The following is a 20,749-nucleotide window of genomic DNA, read 5'->3' as shown; positions in this document are numbered from 1 at the left end:
GTACTTAAACGAGTTTGTTCAAACTAACAAAAAACCTTCTTGACATAGTCAAAATAATATTCTGCTGAATTGAATTACACAGAAAGAGATGCCCATGGAGCATTAACCACGGCATTTCACTTTCACCGTGTTCCTAACACGGATAGAAAAGGAATGAGCAAAGAAGGCTCCTTTTCCATTACACACACAGACATCTGACTCCGAAAGGGATTGTTGTTTAACTCCGCAGGCAAAAAAAAACTAAACACTGGACCAAAGCACTGCAGAATGACTACATACTGCAGCGTACACAACAGAAAACTCTGAGCTGCCATAGCTGGTCTGCAGAAATGGACTGGCCATAGGGCAGTTTGTGCAAATTCCAGATGGGCTGGTCCATTTTAGCCCAGTGGACCAGTCTAAATTACAGTTTTGTGCAAATTCCAGATGGACTGGTCCATTTTAGCCCAGTGGACCAGTCTAAGTTACAGTTTTGTGCAAATTCCAGATGGACTGGTCCATTTTAGCCCAGTGGACCAGTCTAAATTACAGTTTTGTGCAAATTCCAGATGGGCTGGTCCATTTTAGCCCAGTGGACCAGTCTAAATTAGTTTTGTGCAAAATGATCATTATGTGGCTAATAATGGTGAGCCTAAAGGAAAAGAATGGGACGTTGTGTTAAAAATGCCCAGACGGATTTTTGGTTCCATTCTGCCCCTGCAGGTCTGGGCAGCTACAGTATAAAGTGAAGAGTTATCGTTACTTTACTGTGGTAAGGAAAGGCATACATTTAAAAAATGTGAATGTAGGCTAGTTGAAGATCACTCTCTCTTGATTAGTACTAAGACTGCAACTCATGTAGATGTTTGTTCCTACCTGTATAAATCCTTGTTCTACATCTTTGGGACATGCATTGTATGTTGGCCTGCAGGTAGTTAGCTTAGCGGTTAGAGCGTTGGGCCAGTAACCAAAAAGTCTCCCGTTCAAATACCCAAACAGACAAGGTAAAAAAATTATAAAAAACGGTCCATTTTTTGTCAACACTTGAGCAAAGCACTTAACCGTAACTTCATCTAGGGGTGCCGTACCCTGTAAAAACAATACATTTAGCTGTGACAATAAAAAAAAAAACATTTAGCTATGACAATAAAAAAAACTATCTAAAATCTGTTCCATGTCAACTTTCCCCAATGCTTATATTGTTAATTTGTCAAGAATGCCCTCTAGTGGTGAAAGGTGATCATCACATAAAGGTTAGGTTTAGGAGAGCTCCAATTGGTGCTTTTATTACGTGCATATTTGATATTGGTGACGACGGTACCAGCTTGCAGGTATAATACTGTATAATGTGTTTTAAGCATGTATGGCCCTTTTATAACGGAGGCTTTAAGTTAAAGTTTTACTTTGAGATTTTGTTGTAACTTTCCAAACTCAGGAGATTTTGTTGTAACTTTCCAAACCCAGGAGATTTTGTTGCATGTAGTGTTGCGTAATTTGCATAACTGAAAATATCTAAGTAAGAAATATGTTTATCTAAGTATGACTGAATTCACTCCATAAACATTTCTCTATTGGAAGTGGTACACAATCCATAGGACTGTGCCAGTGGTGTTGACAGTGATGGCAGACTGCAAGTAATACCTCTCAAGGTTTCCGTAGTGTAGTGGTTATCACGTTCGCCTCACACGCGAAAGGTCCCCGGTTCGAGACCGGGCGGAAACACATTTTAACAAAATTGTCAGCGTCGATAACTGAAAATAAACTAACAAATTCATAGGACTACCGTATAGGCTACATAAATAGAACAGGCTTGAACATTTCCTTAAATAAAAAACAGCAGCAATGCAATGATAATACGGAAGTGTTTCCGATGAAACAGAGGCTAGGCTAGTTTACCACAGTCACAGGCTTCATCAATAAGTGCATAGACTACGTCGTCCCCACAGTGATTATATGTAACGGATGTGAAACGGCTAGCTTAGTTAGCGTGGGCGCTAAATAGCGTTTCAATCAGTGACGTCACTTGCTCTGAGACCTTGAAGTAGTAGTTCCCCTTGCTCTGCAAGGGCCGCGGCTTTTGTGGCGCGATGGGTAACGATGCTTCGAGGGTGACTGTTGATGTGTGCAGATGCTGTTGACCCGGATTACTGGTTGCTGCGGAAAAAGGAGGAAGGTCAAAAGGGGGGTATGGGCGAGGGGACGGTCTAAATTTGTACTGTTACATATATGAAGGTATCCGTGCTGGGTTATTGTAAATCATAAATCTGGACTACAGTATACATGAATTTGATGTGCATTATGTAACTCTGTGCTACTGTAGGTCAGTGTGGTTATTGGTTCCTATTGGGTTCCTATTGGCAGTATTAGTATAGTCCTCTATGCTACTGTAGGTCAGTGTGGTTATTGGTTCCTATTGGCAGTATTAGTATAGTCCTCTATGCTACTGTAGGTCAGTGTGGTTATTGGTTCCTATTGGCAGTATTAGTATAGTCCTCTATGCTACTGTAGGTCAGTGTGGTTATTGGTTCCTATTGGCAGTATTAGTATAGTCCTCTGTGCTGCAGAGGTCTCCTCTCGATCGAGAGTTCATAGACCTCAAACTGAGCCGGCCTCTTTCAGCAAGAAGGACCAATCACAACCTATCTTACTAGAATCCACATCCACAAACTGATTACCTGTCGGTGTAGTATGTATTGCACTATCCAAACAGTTACTATAGCGACGATTCGACTTTACTGCAAAGGTCTATGCAGTTTAGTGTGAAGTCCTGTTCCTTTGTATATATTTCAAGGATCAAATACGTTCCATATTTACTTGTCTCTGTGTATCCTTTCCTTACACATTTTTAATTTGTAAAGTAACAATTTGTTCTTAACTTACTTGCCTAGTTAAATAAATATGCGAACCCATCTGGCACTACAGACTTAATCAAAACAAGTATTACACTACATAAAGAGAGACCTAGGACAAAAACACACATCACAACAAGAGGAACAACACTACATAAAGAGAGACCTAGGACAACAACACACATCACAACAAGAGGAACAACACTACATAAAGAGAGACCTAGGACAACAACACACATCACAACAAGAGGAACAACACTACATAAAGAGAGACCTAGGACAACAACACACATCACAACAAGAGGAACAACACTACATAAAGAGAGACCTAGGACAACAACACACATCACAACAAGAGGAACAACACTACATAAAGAGAGACCTAGGACAACAACACACATCACAACAAGAGGAACAACACTACATAAAGAGAGACCTAGGACAAAAACACACATCACAACAAGAGGAACAACACTACATAAAGAGAGACCTAGGACAACAACACACATCACAACAAGAGGAACAACACTACATAAAGAGAGACCTAGGACAACAACACACATCACAACAAGAGGAACAACACTACATAAAGAGAGACCTAGGACAACAACACACATCACAACAAGAGGAACAACACTACATAAAGAGAGACCTAGGACAACAACACACATCACAACAAGAGGAACAACACTACATAAAGAGAGACCTAGGACAAAAACACACATCACAACAAGAGGAACAACACTACATAAAGAGAGACCTAGGACAACAACACACATCACAACAAGAGGAACAACACTACATAAAGAGAGACCTAGGACAAAAACACACATCACAACAAGAGGAACAACACTACATAAAGAGAGACCTAGGACAACAACACATGACAACACAGCATGGTAGCAGCACAACATGGTAGCAACACAAAACAGGGTACAAACATTATTGGGCACAGACAACAGCACAAAGGGCAAGAAGGTAAAGGCAATAGTACATCACACAAAGCAGCCACAACTCTCAGTAAGAGTGTCCATGATTGAGAGTCTTCGAATGAAGAGATTGAGATAAAACTGCCCAGTTTGACTGTTTGTTCCAGTCGCTAGCTGCATCGAACTGAAAAGACGAGCGACCCAGGGATGTGTGTGCGTTGGGGACCTTTAACAGAATGTGACTGGCAGAGCGGGTGTTGTATGTGGAGGACAAGGGCTGCAGTAGACATCTCAGATAGGGGGAGTGAGGCCTAAGAGGGTTTTTATAAATAAGCATCAACCAGTGAGTCTTGCGACAGAAATACAGAGATGACCAGTTTACAGAGGAGTATAGAGTGCAGTGATGTCCTATAAGGAGCATTGGTGGCAAATCTGATAGGCCCGTATGGTAAAGAACATCTAGCCACTGCTACACAGATGACATGGATAGGAACATGATGAAGCAAAACGGGGTTATAGGGGGTGATTGACAGCGAGGACAAAAACGTGACATTCATCACTGTTGAGCTTGAAACGTGACTTATCGATTGCTCAAACACACACATTGGCTTTGGTTTGATTAGCAAGCTGTGTCTACTGTAGATATGCTGTCTGGCGAAACTGTTTGACTAGTCAATGATAAAAAGCCACTGTAGACTCGTATAGCATGCCTGGCCGCAGACAGTTCAAGGAAAACCAGTTATCTACTGTCAAGCGTGTGCCAGATGAAACCTTATCTTACTGAATCTTTAACTGAATCTTCAGATACAAATTAGCTCTATATTCAATTGGTCAAATCAGATTTTCCTCCACGAGACAATTCTAAAGCCTCATTTATTGTCTACATAGATAAAGCTGACAGTGCAATTAGCTACTCAAAATGACTACGTTGTGTAGTTGCGTCACATTACACTGCGTTCCAGCCTGACTGAGCTACAGACAGAAAGCATATGTGAGGCAAGAGTAGCTTCTCTTGCATCACATGAGACACATGGTTCCACGACCAAAAGTCAAAAGGCTGTTGGCAACCATGAGTAGAGTTTTTTTTTTTTAGCATAGCAGTCAACCAGGCATTTTGCGTAGCTAGTTGCATTTTTCTCACAGACTATAAACTAGCCTTTATGGTCACTGTCAGGTTAACAGGTACTTCCATTTGAAGTGATCAAGCAAAAATGTAGGGCAACAGGGCAATGTGTCAACTCCTGTTGACCAGTTCCAACTTACTTCTCCGCCGTGCCCCATGAAACTATCCCAAACTTCAGCACATTCGCCCACGCAAACATATGCGCTCACACACACACAGCATAGAGGGTTAGAGCCGCTCCCATCCAGAGAGTGACCAGAGACAGGGGCCTCTGGTTCAACACAGGGGTGAGGGCAGTGTTTGCTGTGTCCACACACTGGGGTTTGATGTCGGACCAATCAGTTAACATTTAACAGAGGGACCTCTGGAGCACGGGCATATCTTATGTTGCATCAGAGTTTGTTTATTAGGTTGTATATAGGTTCTATATAGGTTGTATATAGGTTGTATGGATCAAAATCACATCAGCACTACTGTACAGTAGCAGTATTTGCTGTATCAATATCCTATTTTCTATTTTAAACTGGGTGGTGGGAGCCCTGAATGCTGATTGGCTGACAGGCGTGGTATATGGGATCGTATGCCATGGGTATGACAAAACATATATTTTTACTGCTGTAATTACGTTGGTAACCAGTTTATAACAGCAATAAGGCACCTCAGGGGGTTTGTGGTATATGGCCAATATACCACGGCTAAGGGCTGTGTCCAAGCACTCGCCGTTGCGTCGTGCTATGAATAGTCCTTAGCCGTGGTATATTGGCCATATACCACACCTCCTCGGGCCTTATTGCTGAAGAGTAGAACCAGCCCAGGATGTAATCTAAGCGGTGTAAACTTTTATTTTTCTGCAGATGATTGCATGAATTAACTTACTATACACGATAGAGATGTATGACCTCACTGATGTTTTAATCAGCTGTTGGAGCTGGAGTTTTTCAAGGGAGTGTGATTTAATTCCTAAATTTACAAGAATTTCAGCGGAATTGATCGCTCTCTGGCATATACAGTCAATTCAGAACGTTTTCAGACCCCTTCCCCTTTTATAAAATGATGTTGAGTTATAAAATACATAAAACATCTCATCAATCTACACACAATATCCCAAAATGAAAAAGCAAAATTAGGTTTTTAGACATTTTTGCAAATGTATTAACAATTAAAAAAACTGTAATAGCTTATTTACACAAGTACTCAAACTGTTTGCTATGAGACTCAAAATTGAGCTCAGCTGCATCCTGTTTCCATTAATTATCCTTGAGATGTTTTACAACTTGATTGGAGTCCATCTGTGGGAAATTCAATTGATTTGACATGATTAGGAAAGGCACACAGAGCAAAAACCAAGCCAATTGTCCGTAGAGCTCAGAGACAGGATTGTGTCAAGGCAAAGATCTGGGGAAGGCTACCAAAACATTTCTGCAGAATTGAAGGTCTCTAAGAACACACTTGCCTCCATCATTCTTAAATGGAAGACTTTTGGAACCAGCAAGACTGTTCCTAGAGCTGGTAGCCCAGCTCAATTGGGCAATTGGGGGAGAAGGGCCTTGGTAAGGGAGGGGCTAAGAACTCGATTGTCACTCTGACAGAGCTCCAGAGTTTCTCTGTGGAGATGGGAGAACCTTTCAGAAGGACAACTATCTCTGCAGCCCTCTACCATTCAGGCCTTTATGATAGAGGGGCCAGACGGAAGGAAGCCAGTCCACAGGAAAGGAATATGACAGCCCGCTTGGAGGACTCTCAGATTATGAGAAACAAGACTCTCTGTTCTGATGAAACCAAGTTTGAATTCTTTGGCCTTAATGCCAAGCGTCACATCTGGAGGAAACCTGGCACCATCCCTTACGGTGAAGCATGGTGGTGGCAGCATCATGCTGTGGGAATGTTTTTCAGCAGCAGGGACTGGGAGACTAGTCAGGATCGAGGGAAAGATGAATGGAGCATAAAGAGATCCTTGATAACAACCTGCTCCAGAGTGCTCAGTACCTCAGACTGGCGCGAAGGTTCACCCTCCAACAGCACAACGACCCTAAGCACACAGCCAAGACAAAGCAGGAGTAGCTTCAGGACAAGGCTCTGAATGTCCTTGAGTGGCCCAGCCAGAGCCCGGACTTGAACCTGATCGAACCTCTCTGGGGAGACCTGAAAATAGCTGTGCAGCGACGCTCCCCATCCAACCTGACAGAGCTTCAGAGGATCTGTAGAGAAGAATGGGAGAAACTCCCCAAATATAGTTATGCTAAGCTTGTAGCGACACAGCCAAGAAGACTCGAGGCTGTAATCGCTGCCAAAGGTGATTCAACAAAGTACTGAGTAAAGGGTCTGAATGCTAATGTAAATGTGATATTTCTGTTTTTTCTTTGTCATTATGGGGTATTATGTGTAAATTGATGAGAAGAATAAGGCTGTAACGCAACAAAATGTGGAAAAAGTCACTTTCCAAATGCACCCTTATTGCTTGCAAGTACACTAAATATACAAAAGTATGTGGACATCCCTTCAAATTATTTCAGCAACACCCGTTGCTGACGGGTGTAAAAAATCGAGCACACAGCCATGCAATCTCCATAGACAAACATCAGTAAGAGAATGGCCTAACTGAAGAGCTCAGTGACTTTCAACGTGGCACCATCATAGGATGCCACTTTTCCATCAAGTCAGTTCGTCAAATTTCTGCCCTGTTAGAGCTGCCCCGGGCAACTGTAAGTGCTATTATTCTGAAGTGGTGTTGTCTAGGAGCAACAACGGCTCAGTCGCAAAGTGGTAGGCCACACAAGCTGACAGAATGGGACTGGCAATTCCTGAAGCGTGTAGCGCATAAAAATTGTCTCCTCGGTTGCAACTCTCACTACAGAGTTCCAAACCACCTCTGGAAACAAAGTCAGCACATAACTGTTTGTCTGGAGATTTACGAAATGGGTTTCCATGTCTGAGAAGCCGCACACAAGCCTAAGATCACCATCCGCAATGCCAAGCGTCGGCTGGAGTGGTGTAAAGCTTGCCGCCATTGGACGATGATCCAACTTTTAAAACAAGTCCTTTCTGGCTAGCCACATAAGTCAACTAGCTAGCTAAGTAGCTGTTTTGCATTCTAGCACATTCACTAATTTGTTTGTAAACAAATTAGTTAGCTACCACATGTGCTTGTCAAAACTGTCAACAGAGTAGCTAACACGGAACAAGATATGCCAAATAACAGTCTAAAAACCACTTGAGGGAAAATAAATCAGATTTGACAGTTCGCATGGCGAACAGACACAAGTCGCATGGCCAGGAATCAGAGGTCGTTTGAAATGGGGCTTGAAATATCTTATTCCATCTGCTTTTTGGCTGTTCAGACTGCAGGAAAAAGAACAGATTCGAATACGATATTTAACTCCCCCCCAAAAGAAATGTGTTACTTCAAACTGCCAATTTGAACAAGGCTTTAGAATCACTGTACTGCACTTCTGTAGCTTAATTTCCTGCAACTCACCCAAAGTAAATGTTATGAATGTCTATTTCAAAATGTTAAAAAATAAACTCCAATCAGATATAATAATTATACACAGTGGTTGTTGATTATTGTGTGCCCTGTTCAAGTCTAAATACATTTGGACTTGGAACTTTATTCCATTTTTTTTTGCTTAAGATGCTTTCTGAGAACCAACAAGAACATCTTATTTGGTCTTCCATGACGATTCCCTGACTGGCACACGGATGTGGCAGTTTTGAAATTGGCATCGATGGTACCAGACTGGTACCAATTTTGGAATTGGCATTCTTGTACCAGACTGGCACACCAGTGTGTTTTGAACTGAACATTCCGATTGAATGCATCACACACAGCTGCCCACTCAGTTATTTTCTTTTGAATTTCAGAATAGAACACTGAAATAATAGTCAGACTCCAGTCATTTCAAACAGAGTCTACTCATGAAGGAGTTAAGCTCTTTGTAAATTGGACTCGTGAACGCTGCATCCATATATGTAGAGATAAAATCAGTTGAGTAAGTTAATAATCAACCTCATCCCAGGCAGCCTATATAGTTTACTAGCTCTGTGTCCTGTGGTGTCTTTTCAAGGGAAGAGGGGACTGAAGCGGCTGGCCAGCTCACTACCAACACCTTGAAGGTCTCAAGACAGAAAAAAAAACACATAATGAAGCTAACGCTAACCTTTCTGTTCGTTCTTGTGGCTTCTTGGCCCCTGGTCCTCTGCGCCAAGGAGGAGCCCATGTCCAAAGATTCTCCTCTACCTCAGGTTCCCGCCGTTGAAACTCGCTCCCGCTTCGCCGCTCTGGATGACGTGCGCCTCCTGGCCAACGGTCTCCTCCAGCTCGGCCACAGCCTCAGGGACTTCGTCCATAAGACCAAGAGCCAGATAAACGACATCTTCCAGAAACTCAACATCTTCGACAGCTCCTTCAACCAGCTCTCCGTGCTGGCCAGCGAGATCAAGGGGGAAGAGGAGGAGCTGAAGAAAACCACAGTGGTGCTCAAGGCCAACAACGAAGAGATACGGAACCTGTCGCTGGAGATCAATTCAAAAGTGGAGAGCATCCTGCAGGAGCGTAGCCAGCTTCGGAGCAAGGTGGGAGGGCTGGAGGTGAAGCTGAGCAGCCTGTCTCAGGGCCTGGTCCCCGCCGAGCAGCTGGCTGAGATCAACTCACTGAAGGTGAGCCACCCCAAACCTGACCTTAACCCATGGGGGGGGGGGGGTTTATGGGGAGATTTGACAGGGTTTTCAGTCACTTCATCCAACCTCAAGAAGATACATTGACCAAAGTCACCTTTGAACCTTTGGTTCTAGTGATTAGCTTACTCCCTAACACCACTTTAGTACCAGATAGAACTGTTGAACCCTATAAGGATAAATAGTCATGTCTGGAGAAATGACCCATCCCTGTCCCGTCATGTGTCCCACAGGATGTGATCCACACCCAGGAGAGGAGCATCAGTGAGCTGCTGAAGGCTGTGAGAGAGCAGAGCGACCAGCTCGACCACCAGAGGAGCAAGATGAAAACTCTGGAGGTGAAGGTAGTTAATTGTACAACATGTAGCTTGAGCCTTACAGTCTTACAACCATGAGAACAGGCAAATTACTTCATTTTTTTATGTTCAATCCATTATAGTAACGATAATTATTTGGATGTATATATCACCAGATGCTCAAGGTGCTTTACATTATATGTGTGAAACTCACTTCATCTACTGTGATTATTCAGCAGGTTGACGTTTTTTGTCATGAATCTTGTCCTGGAGGTAGAACCGAGCGATTTCTGCTAGATGGGCCAGCTGCAAAGTTAAAATTGTCTATAGTGTAAAAAAAATAATTGAGGTTAGAGTTAGGTTTAAAATCAGACTTGATGACTTTGTGGCTCTGCCAGCTAGTGACCACTCTGCAGAGCTGCCTCCAGAACAAGATTCATGACTAAAAATGCTAACCTGCGATTATTTACCTCATCTACCAGGATTATTTGTGTGTACGCTTCAAACCTATTAAAACGACAATTGTGCAGAGTGACAGAAATGACTGCTTGTGCCGTAACAACACTATTCCTTCTCATTTTCAGCTCACCTACAACCCTTTCATGCAAGAGACCATTGAGAAACCATCTGACAACTTCCAGTCTGCCACACCCACCCTCGCTGGGTATTTGACCAACACCTCCACCAATGGCAGTTTGGACATGACGGGTAAGGTGCTTTAAAAGGGTCATGATCTCTTTGTTTATTTGTATTCCCATTAGCCGCTACTCTTTCAGGGTCCCTACAAAACACAAGGTCCACACTAAAACACAATGTTTGAGGAACAACAGGTTTCAGCAAGGTGCTGCTGATAGACTGTAAAATATGGTTGTGTCACAGATCTCTCATCAGACTGCAGTGAGCTATTCAACAAGGGCGAGAGAGCCAGTGGAGTGTACGCCATCAAGCCTAACCAATCTGAGCCCTTCATGGTCTACTGTGACATGGGTGAAGGTAAGACAGACGAGTAGCACCAATGCTCCATTGAATGCTGCTGAGGGGAGGACGGCTCATAATAATGGCTGGAATGGAGTGGAATGAAGGGAATGGAGTGTAATGGAGGGAATGGAGGGAATGGAGTGGAATGGAGTGGAATGGAGGGAATGGAGTGGAATGGAGGGAATGGAGGGAATGGACTGGTATCAAACACGTGAAAACCATGTTTTTGATACCATTCCATTTTCACCATTCCAGCCATTCGTATGAGCTGAAACATTTGTGTATTAATGTAGATTTATTGATTTGAAGTTAAGCATTTCTTCTTTCCTTTCTGCAGATGGAGGCGCTACTGTCATCCAAAGAAGGAAGGATGGGTCGATGAATTTCCATCAGAATTGGGAGAAATATGAAAACGGATTTGGAGACTTTCAAGGTGAGTGATCAAGTTGTGAGGTGTAATGTGTACTTCCCATGACCAGTGAACCAGACCAGTCACCTGCCTGGGTATGTGTGTACAACTTCAGCACTGAGCCTTATTGATTTGTCTGTGTCACAGGAGAGTTCTGGCTGGGCCTGAGGAAGATCCACTCCCTCGCTAGTCAAGGTGACACTTTCCTGAACATCCAAATGGAGGACTGGAAAAGGGGCAAGCGCTTCATTGAGTACAACTTCTCTCTGGATGGACCCGAGGCCCACTATAGAATCCACCTCTCACAGGCGTCCGGAAATCTGCCTGACGCAATGAGCAACCACACCGGTATGATGTTCTCCACCAAGGACCAGGACAATGACAAACTTGAAGACTCACACTGTGCCTATACCTACACAGGTAAAGTGGTGGGGAGTGAGGAGTGGGGAGGATGTTATAGGATTTTATGGATGCATGGTTTATCGTAGGGCTCAAGTACAGGGTTTGTTTGAATGAAATGATTTAATTTCCTCTAATTTATGAAGCATACTATTTAATGGAACATTAGATTGAATGCAGATTGCTATTGTTCACACCAGCATCCAGTTGAACTAATCCGATGGGTTTTTGCAGGCGGCTGGTGGTTCAACGCTTGCGGAGACACCAATCTGAACGGGAAATATATCCACGTGAGACCCAAGGGACGGTCAGAGCGTAGGAGGGGAATCCACTGGAAGCCAACCCGAGGGGCCTCCTACTTCCTCCGATCCACCCAGATCTCCATTCGCTCCACCCCTGCCACTACCTTCGCTTCAACCTCCTCAGAGACAGGCAACTTCAGCTCAGAATGAACACCAGACATTTGGCGAAAATATGTGATAAGTCTCTGACAACAAGGCCTTAAGGAGATTTAGGAGGTCAGTTTAGTGAGTCTCTTCTGTCGACTGCACAGTCGGACCAAGTTGATTGAATAGGACTCTGAATCTGTGTCTCTAAACCACAGTTTGCCTTATAGCTAGTCTGAAAAGGATTCACTTCTCCTCTTCGGTATTAAAGGCTTTGGGACACAAGGAACCAAATTAATTGTCTAACATTTTTATACTCAGTTCAGCGTTCTAATTTTAGGGTGAAATTGTTCGACAAATCCTCGTTATTATTACATGCACTTGAGGAATCCTCTGTGTAACTGTATTTCAGACTGTATTAATGGTGGATGGTAGTCATACCTGAGATCTGCACACAAACCTCATAAATATGCAAAACGTACATCATTCTTTCATGTGAACATTTGAGTTGAGCGTGCAGATCTTACTGTAAGTCTGGATACAACCAGGTATGAAGTGATGAGGAGCTGAATGGACAGCACACAGGCATCCACCTGAATAACAGCAGTTATCACCACTTAATGAGTCACATTGACTCTCAGCACATATGTACTGTAAATAGTGTATTTTTAAAAAATAAAGCATATTTATGACTACTGGTGTGGTTCTGAATAATTATCCTCGAAAGACTACAACAGTCGGTAGGTAACATGACAGTCCAAATAAACAAATAATTTGATTTCTAGCCAGCTCTATAGCCATGTTCCAAAAAGGTCTATCTGTAGCTATTAATAACTATACCTGTAAATATAAAGTATTACAGTATACAGTAGTATTACTACTCAATCAAAATGTTCTTGAATGGACTTACCCTCCCATAGCCTCTGATATCATGATCGGCAGAATAAGTTTAGCCTGGGCACAAGTCTGACTTCGTGTCATGTTTCACAATGACATGAGTACAAGGAGTGGGATGTTAGCTAAACAGACTGGTACCCAGGCTAAAACAAGTTGGTTCCTTTACGTCAACTGAGGGATGGCCTTTAGTGAGGGTACGACAACATGGTGAGTGTCTGACAGGTACCTTTTGGTTTCCCTCTGTTCAGCCTTGACCTGAAGAACATCACGTGTCTCACTGACCTCTGATGCAATCAGACCTACAAATAATTATTTTCTTAAATCAGGCTAATGAGTAGACGTAATGAGTGGACATGATGTAACAGTAGTGCACTACAGCACTAGTAGTTTTCCCCCAAAAAAGTGCACTTGGACATCAAAGCAGCTTTCAACTGAGTTGTGGCTAGAAATATTGTTTAGTCTGACTGGAAGGTCACAAGAAACGTTGAAAGGCTTAAGGTAGGTCAAGACGTTCATAACGTTTGGGAATTAGGCACAAGCCTCTCAAAACAGACCACATTAGCCCCAGGAGGCAGCATTGTATTCTACTCTCTGAGAAGTTGACCCTTCACACTGCTCTGCGATAGTATTACCAGCTTCTAAACCCAGAGGAGCAACACTGCGAGACTTACAGGAACGCTTGGGAAGCAGACTCGGCAGACCATACCCGGGTTTGGGGTTTGAGAAGTCAATGAGAAGTGAACCTTTTTTCCGTTGTTGTTAATTTTCTCAAACTCTAAAGGCACAACCTAGATTTGCGCCAATGTCTTAAAGTAGCTAAACATATTACTCCAACCTTATGAAAGTGACAAACAGCCACGTTTTCATTTTCGTTAAAATAACGACTTTATATCGAACGAGTGCCTTTCATTTAACGACTTGTACATGCGCACGTCGGCGCAAGACGACCGTTAGACCTGACTAAGTGTTTCTGTGCATGAGCTTAGCCAACGTCACCATGACATCACATACAAGCGTGATCGGGGATTTCTATTGGAAAAGCAGTTTCTGCCGAACTTCATACTGTACTGCCTTTGGTATTACCATCACAAATCAACACTGACCCTGAATCAGTGCTTAGGGTCTCTCTTACTGGAGACAACAGCCCTGACAGTGATCCCCCTGCACATGTGTGAACTAAGGAGCGTCTTCAGTTACCATCTGCCTGTACACACATACTAGTTAGTCTCCATGGTTATTTTTGGACCCATAGCCTCCCCCTACCAGCCCGTGAAATACTGGGCGTGCCTAAGACTTTTCCCTCCCGTAAACCCTGTAGTATATTTCATGTGTTTCTACCACAGTGACTGTAGTATATTTCATGTGACTGTAGTTTTTTCATGTGACTGTAGTATAATTCATGTGACTGTAGTATATTTCATGTGACTGTAGTATATTTCATGCGACTGTAGTATATTTCATGCGACTGTAGTATATTTCATGTGTTTCTACCACAATGACTGTAGTATATTTCATGTGACTGTAGTATAATTCATGTGACTGTAGTATATTTCATGCGACTGTAGTATATTTCATGTGACTGTAGTATAATTCATGTGACTGTAGTATATTTCATGCGACTGTAGTATATTTAATGCGACTGTAGTATATTTCATGTGACTGTAGTATATTTCATGTGTTTCTACCACAATGACTGTAGTATATTTCATGCGACTGTAGTATATTTCATGTGACTGTAGTATATTTCATGTGACTGTAGTATATTTCATGTGACTGTAGTATATTTCATGTGTTTCTACCACAATGACTGTAGTATATTTCATGCGACTGTAGTATATTTCATGCGACTGTAGTATATTTAATGTGACTGTAGTATATTTCATGCGACTGTAGTATATTTAATGTGACTGTAGTATATTTCATGCGACTGTAGTATATTTCATGTGACTGTAGTATATTTCATGCGACTGTAGTATATTTCATGTGACTGTAGTATATTTCATGCGACTGTAGTATAATTCATGTGACTGTAGTATATTTCATGTGTTTCTACCACAATGACTGTAGTATATTTCATGTGACTGTAGTATATTTCATGTGACTGTAGTATATTTCATGTGACTGTAGTATATTTCATGTGTTTCTACCACAATGACTGTAGTATATTTCATGCGACTGTAGTATATTTCATGTGACTGTAGTATATTTCATGTGACTGTAGTATATTTCATGCGACTGTAGTATATTTCATGCGACTGTAGTATATTTCATGCGACTGTAGTATATTTCATGTGACTGTAGTATATTTCATGCGACTGTAGTATATTTCATGTGACTGTAGTATATTTCATGTGACTGTAGTATATTTCATGTGACTGTAGTATATTTCATGCGACTGTAGTATATTTCATGTGACTGTAGTATATTTCATGCGACTGTAGTATATTTCATGTGACTGTAGTATATTTCATGCGACTGTAGTATATTTCATGTGACTGTAGTATATTTCATGTGACTGTAGTATATTTCATGTGACTGTAGTATATTTCATGCGACTGTAGTATATTTCATGCGACTGTAGTATATTTCATGTGACTGTAGTATATTTCATGTGTTTCTACCACAATGACTGTAGTATATTTCGGTTGGCTAAGTATAACCACCAGCAACCATAGCCTATGGATTTCTCATGTTAAAATCCAGAAGTGAATATGGAATAAAATGCAATCTATACCATCCACATTAAGTCATAAAATGTGTATAACTCCAAGCCATAGTGGCTTTTTTCAATAGCTAAAATGTGTGACCACAACAGAGATACTAACCTGAAAGACCTGTCATCTTGGCAGGTTGGTCAGCTCGTGATGGGTCATCACGGGATCATATCCACGCAGGCGGTTTCCTGTATGATCAGGAAGTACAAGGCCATCGGCGGTATCATCCTCACTGCCAGTCACAACCCCCGGGGGATCCAATGGAGACTTTGGCATCAAGTTCAACACTGCTAATGGAGATAGTGTAACTAGAGAACAGGGACCAGTGGGAAAGGTTGTTAGCCAAGTGCATTACAAGATAAGATAGAGACATTTCCCACAAGTATCTCAGTGATGCAGATCTGACACTTTGATACAATGGCATTCTAGATCAATAATTGGTGACTTCAGCAGCACAATTGAATAGACTAGAGCAGCACAATTGAATAGACTAGAGCAGCACAATTGAATAGACTAGAGCAGCACAATTGAATAGACTAGAGCAGCACAATTGAATAGACTAGAGCAGCACAATTAAGATCAACACAAATGAGTGTCCTTGTGTAACAACATGAAGTCATGCTTTTGTTTGAACCAACCTAGGCCCAGGAGGCAGTCACTAACAAAATATCCCTGATCAGTAGATCCATAGAGGAGTACGCCATGTGCCCAGAACTCCGTGTAGACTTGGCTACCCCGGGCAAACAGATGTTTGACCTGGAGAACAAGTTTAAACCCTTCACAGGTGAGCACAAACACATCGCTCACATCAACCTGACAAGAGTTCTGGAGAAATAAACAGGTACCTGATGTTTGAATAGAAGGAAATAAACGGAATTCCTTGTTGGCAGTTTTAGAGTAGGTGTAACAGTATAACTTTAGACCGTTCCCTCGCGCATACCCAGGCACGAACCAGGGACCCTCTGCACACATCAACAACTGACACCCACGAAGCATCGTTACCCATCGCTCCACAAAAGCCGTGGCCCTTGCAGAGCAAGGGGAACCACTACTTCAAGGTCTCAGAGCAAGTGACGTCACCGATTGAAAGGCTATTTAACGCGCACCACCGCTAACTAGCTAGCCGTTTCACATCCGTTACATAGGCAATAGAAAAAACGTCACTTACATACTTAGGCTAGATCTCAATACAACCTGCACTATAGAAAAACGAATAAAAACATTACAAGTTTGCAGTGCCAGATCAATGTGACTTTTTTTTAAAAAGCATAGGTTCTGGTTCGATTGAATCTGGCCACAGAACATGGCCTCTGTGTTTATTCTTTCAACTGGTTCCCTACTTGGATCCCTGAGGATCTTTGTCTTCTCACAGTGGAGATAGTGGACTCGGCAGAGTCTTGTGCCAACATGCCGAGGACCTCCCCTGTGATAACATTTACCAGACAAGCTTATCCAAAGCAATTAGGGTTAAGCACTTTTCTCAAGGGAACATTGACAGATTTTCACCTGGTCAGCTCAGGGATGTGAACCAGTAACCTTTTGGTTATTAGCACTAAATTCTTAACCACTAGGCTATCTGCTGCCCCACTTTCAGTTGTCTATTCATATTTCTCAATAATATCTCTCATTTTGGTTTACCAAATGTCTCCATCTATGAAACCCTCAAAGTCTAAGGCCGGTTTCACCCTAAACCTCACTCCCTATCCAATAACCCAGTTTCTCTGAACTTCTCTCTCAAAGACTGAGAGATTTCTCTAATTATAGTCTCTTTGAACAGTCCCAGTGGGGCACTGGAGAGTTCTCTAAATCAAATGATTGAATTATTCTTTAATCCTGTCCCTTAATACCTCTGCCCATGGACCCCATGTCACTTGTCCCATCAACCTGTTCATCATTAAACTTGACTATCCTTCCTTCCTTCCTTCCTTCCTTCCTTCCTTCCTTCCTTCCTTCCTTCCTTCCTTCCTTCCTTCCTTCCTTCCTTCCTTCCTTCCTTCCTTCCTTCCTTCCTTCCTTCCTTCCTTCCCTCTGTTTAATCATCAGAGGTAGGTCCCAATGTGAGGAGCTGGGCTGGGCTCCCCTGCTAAATGTGCCATTAAGTATGTCCCCCTGGAAGACTTTGGGGGTCAGCACCCTGATACTAACCTCACCTATGCAGCCGACCTGGCTGAGGCCATGAGGGATGGCCAGCACCATTTTGGAGCTGCCTTTGATGGTGACGGGGTGGGTGTTCAATCAACCAATAATTTAACGGTCCTTTTAATAGAGGCTACGCACGCAGCATGCCCACCAGCCCTGGACAACTAACACCTCGGCATTATCCAATTAGAAAAAGAGCCATTGACCATTACTGCATCTCATCCTGTCTCAAGAAATAACAAACTAGTGGACACTGTAAGGTTTACATGTACAGAATGATCAGAAACCGTAATCATGTAAGATCACCAAAAAAAAACTAAATGACTATATCCCCATCTCATAGTGTGTCCAGAGCGATAAAGATTTAACTCTACGAGACCCCCACGGGGTGGAAGTTCTTTGGCAACCTGATGGATGCAGGCAAATGGAGAAGAGAGTTTCGGGCACAGGTAGCTCATCAGTAACTCCAAATGTCAGGAACTAGTTACAAGAAGAGGTGGCTAACACAGCGAGAACCTCAACCAAACCTACACTGTATCTATCATGTCAGATGCTGACCATATCTGTGAGACGGATGGATTTTGGGCCGCGCTGGCGTGGCTGTCCATCCTGGCAGAGAGGAAGCAGAGTGTGGATGACATCATGAAGGACCACTGGCAAAAGTTGGGCAGGAAAAGTCTTTACCAGGTGAGCAATGGACAGTGTGAATCACAGTAAGGACCTCTGGTGGTCAAAGCATATCATTGCAAATAACTTATTTCTGAATGGTCACAAGACTTTCTCGGGGCCAGGGAGTTGTCGTTAAGGCAGGCTAAGTGCTGAAGTCTGAGTGAAACCTTGAGTTGTATAACAAGCTGAAAATGAAGTCAAAGAGACACTATGCAAAGTGCCTTGCAGTCAATAGCCTGTTCCTTCTTGAACAAATTACAAAAGGAGTTGGGCTGCAGAAACAAAAGAGGCAGCCAAAGCTCCTGGTTGTATCTTCTGCTGCGCTGTCTTGGGCAGGTATGACTGTGAGGAAGTCCACCTGGATGCGGCCGTTCAGATGATGGAGGATCTGGAGCTGACGATGCTGGAGAAGGCCTTCATAAGGGCGGCAGGGTAGCCTAGTGGTTAGAGCGTTGGACTAGTAACCGGAAAGTTGCCAGTTCAAATCCCCGAGCTGACAAGGTACAAATCTGTCGTTCTGCCCCTGAACAGGCAGTTAACCCACGGTTCCTAGGCCGTCATTGAACATAAGAATCTGTTCTTAACTGACTTGCCTAGTTAAATGAAGGTAAAATAAAATAAGCCACAGGTTCGCAGTGGGCGAGAAGCTCTATCAGGTGGAGAGGGCCTTCATAGGCCAGAGGTTTGCAGTTGGGTGAGAAGCTCTATCAGGTGGAGAGGGCCGACAACTTTGACACACTGACCCCGTAGACAGGCACGTCTCCAGAGACCAGCTGGCTGTTTTGGTGTGCTCACAGAACTGGACATGCTTATAGAATATAAGAATGACATCATCTTCTGTAGCTAGTGTAAGAGTCTCCAATACTTTAAAAAATGAACTTTATTAACTGGCTAATCTTGTCTCTCTATTGGGTTAAACGCAGAAGACACATTTCAGTTGAATACATTCAGTTGGACAGGGCTTGAGGATAATATTCACAGATGGCTCACGAGTCATCTACAGGCTCAGTGGAACAGGGAGTATGGGGGGAAACAGTGAAACAGTTTGGGTCTACATCGACAGCAACAAGACAGACCCCCAACAAGATCTTCCAGGATCCACATCAGACAAAGGATGATTCAGAGATTAGATCTCACTGAACAAACTGTGGTGTTTCTGAGACTATCATCATAGAACATGGGCATGTAGCTACATACTAGTGCATAACCTATGTCTGTGTGTGTGTATGTGTGCCCCCCCCTAACCATAGCCCTGAAGTTCTCACAGCTTCATGAGAGGACAGGCCGCACACACGATTGTCCCCTGCCACCCCCTGCCCCCTCCTAATAAAATACTCAAAACTACACTTTCTTTCCCCGATCCTATCTACAATTAGATGACCATTTTACCCTCTATCAAAAGCATCTTTGTGTGATATTGCATCTTTGTCCGATATAGCATCTTTGTGTGATATTGCATCTTTGTCCGATATAGCATCTTTGTGTGATATAGCATCTTTGTGCGATATTGCATCTTTGTGCGATATAGCATCTTTGTGCGATATTGCATCTTTGTGCGATATAGCATCTTTGTGCGATATTGTATCTTTGTGCGATATTGCATCTTTGTGCGATATAGCCCAACTCAAAACACTCACCACTCAGATTCACATTGAGCAAGAGTGTACTGTACCAAAAATAAAACATGATCAAATTCTTATTTAGTTGTTGTCCTTAGTCAAATCCCACAAGGTATAAATAATGGAGTCTTTCATAAATGGGTAGCCTAATGAGTAACCTAAATAATTATATAATCAAAATGAAACAAGTGAAAAATGCATCCCAAATAGGAAAACGTATAAATTCGGTGTTCATATAATGTGATTTAAAAGCCAAACTGCAGTTCAAACAACATCGACGCGCCAACCCGACAACCTTTTTTTTAGGTAAATGGCTTAGGGATGGAGACGGAGAACCTCTCTCAAATTCATAGACAGAGCTACAGATGTAGCAATATGATCAAAATTATAGTTTAAGTTATATGTGAAGCTATACAGTGTGTTTACAATTACGATGTCTATAAACAATGAAGTAAAACAAGGTTATGTTTTGGATTCTGATGGGGTTAGACAGTTGAACTAATGGCATGAGGCATTAATAAGTTATATTCTTCAAGAATCAATGGTTGAATATCATTCATTTAAGTCAAAACATGGATGTAGCAATCGCAGATTGCCCCCTTTAATACGGAGCTTGTTATAGCGACACGAGAAACAAGTGAAATTGGCTCCATACAAAGCTGTTCTTCCCACCAAATTGACCGACATGT

General features: G+C 42.6%; 1 protein-coding gene, 1 non-coding gene and 1 pseudogene across 3 annotated transcripts; all 3 read left to right on the top strand.

Moving 5' to 3' along the window:
* Positions 1-1,628: 1,628 nt before the first annotated feature.
* Positions 1,629-1,701, top strand: trnav-cac (transfer RNA valine (anticodon CAC)). Its single transcript has one exon. It is a non-coding gene; the product is annotated as a tRNA-Val (tRNA).
* Positions 1,702-8,759: 7,058 nt separating this feature from the next.
* Positions 8,760-12,717, top strand: LOC110509038 (angiopoietin-related protein 3). Of its 2 annotated transcripts, none has more exons than XM_021589980.3 (7): positions 8,760-9,536; positions 9,788-9,898; positions 10,435-10,558; positions 10,730-10,843; positions 11,166-11,261; positions 11,385-11,657; positions 11,871-12,717. In XM_021589980.3, exons 1-7 carry the CDS (start codon positions 9,021-9,023, stop codon positions 12,086-12,088), a joined length of 1,452 nt encoding a protein of 483 aa, XP_021445655.2. In that variant the 5' UTR covers positions 8,760-9,020; the 3' UTR covers positions 12,089-12,717. The 2 variants fall into 2 exon arrangements, with proteins under 2 accessions (XP_021445655.2, XP_021445656.2); XM_021589981.3 differs by having other exon boundaries at positions 8,766-9,536; positions 9,788-9,892.
* Positions 12,718-15,717: 3,000 nt separating this feature from the next.
* On the top strand, positions 15,718-18,877 carry LOC110508228 (phosphoglucomutase-1-like; annotated as a pseudogene).
* The last annotated feature ends 1,872 nt before the right edge of the window (positions 18,878-20,749 follow it).

The sequence above is a fragment of the Oncorhynchus mykiss genome, chromosome 28, assembly GCF_057628025.1.
Source record: "Oncorhynchus mykiss isolate SJ-2025 chromosome 28, ASM5762802v1, whole genome shotgun sequence".
Lineage (NCBI taxonomy): Eukaryota > Metazoa > Chordata > Actinopteri > Salmoniformes > Salmonidae > Oncorhynchus > Oncorhynchus mykiss.
Note: the sequence above shows the minus strand (reverse complement) of the source record. Positions and strands in the feature narration are given on the sequence as shown.

What these genes read in the sequence shown, in the direction of transcription:
- LOC110509038 (XM_021589980.3), top strand. Translation starts at nt 9,021, where the DNA reads ATGAAGCTAACGCTAACCTTTCTGTTCGTTCTTGTGGCTTCTTGGCCC. An exon ending in CTACTGTGACATGGGTGAAG is followed by an intron (nt 10,844 to 11,165) that starts GTAAGACAGACG and finishes TCCTTTCTGCAG; the next exon opens with ATGGAGGCGCTACTGTCATC. An exon ending in CGGATTTGGAGACTTTCAAG is followed by an intron (nt 11,262 to 11,384) that starts GTGAGTGATCAA and finishes TCTGTGTCACAG; the next exon opens with GAGAGTTCTGGCTGGGCCTG.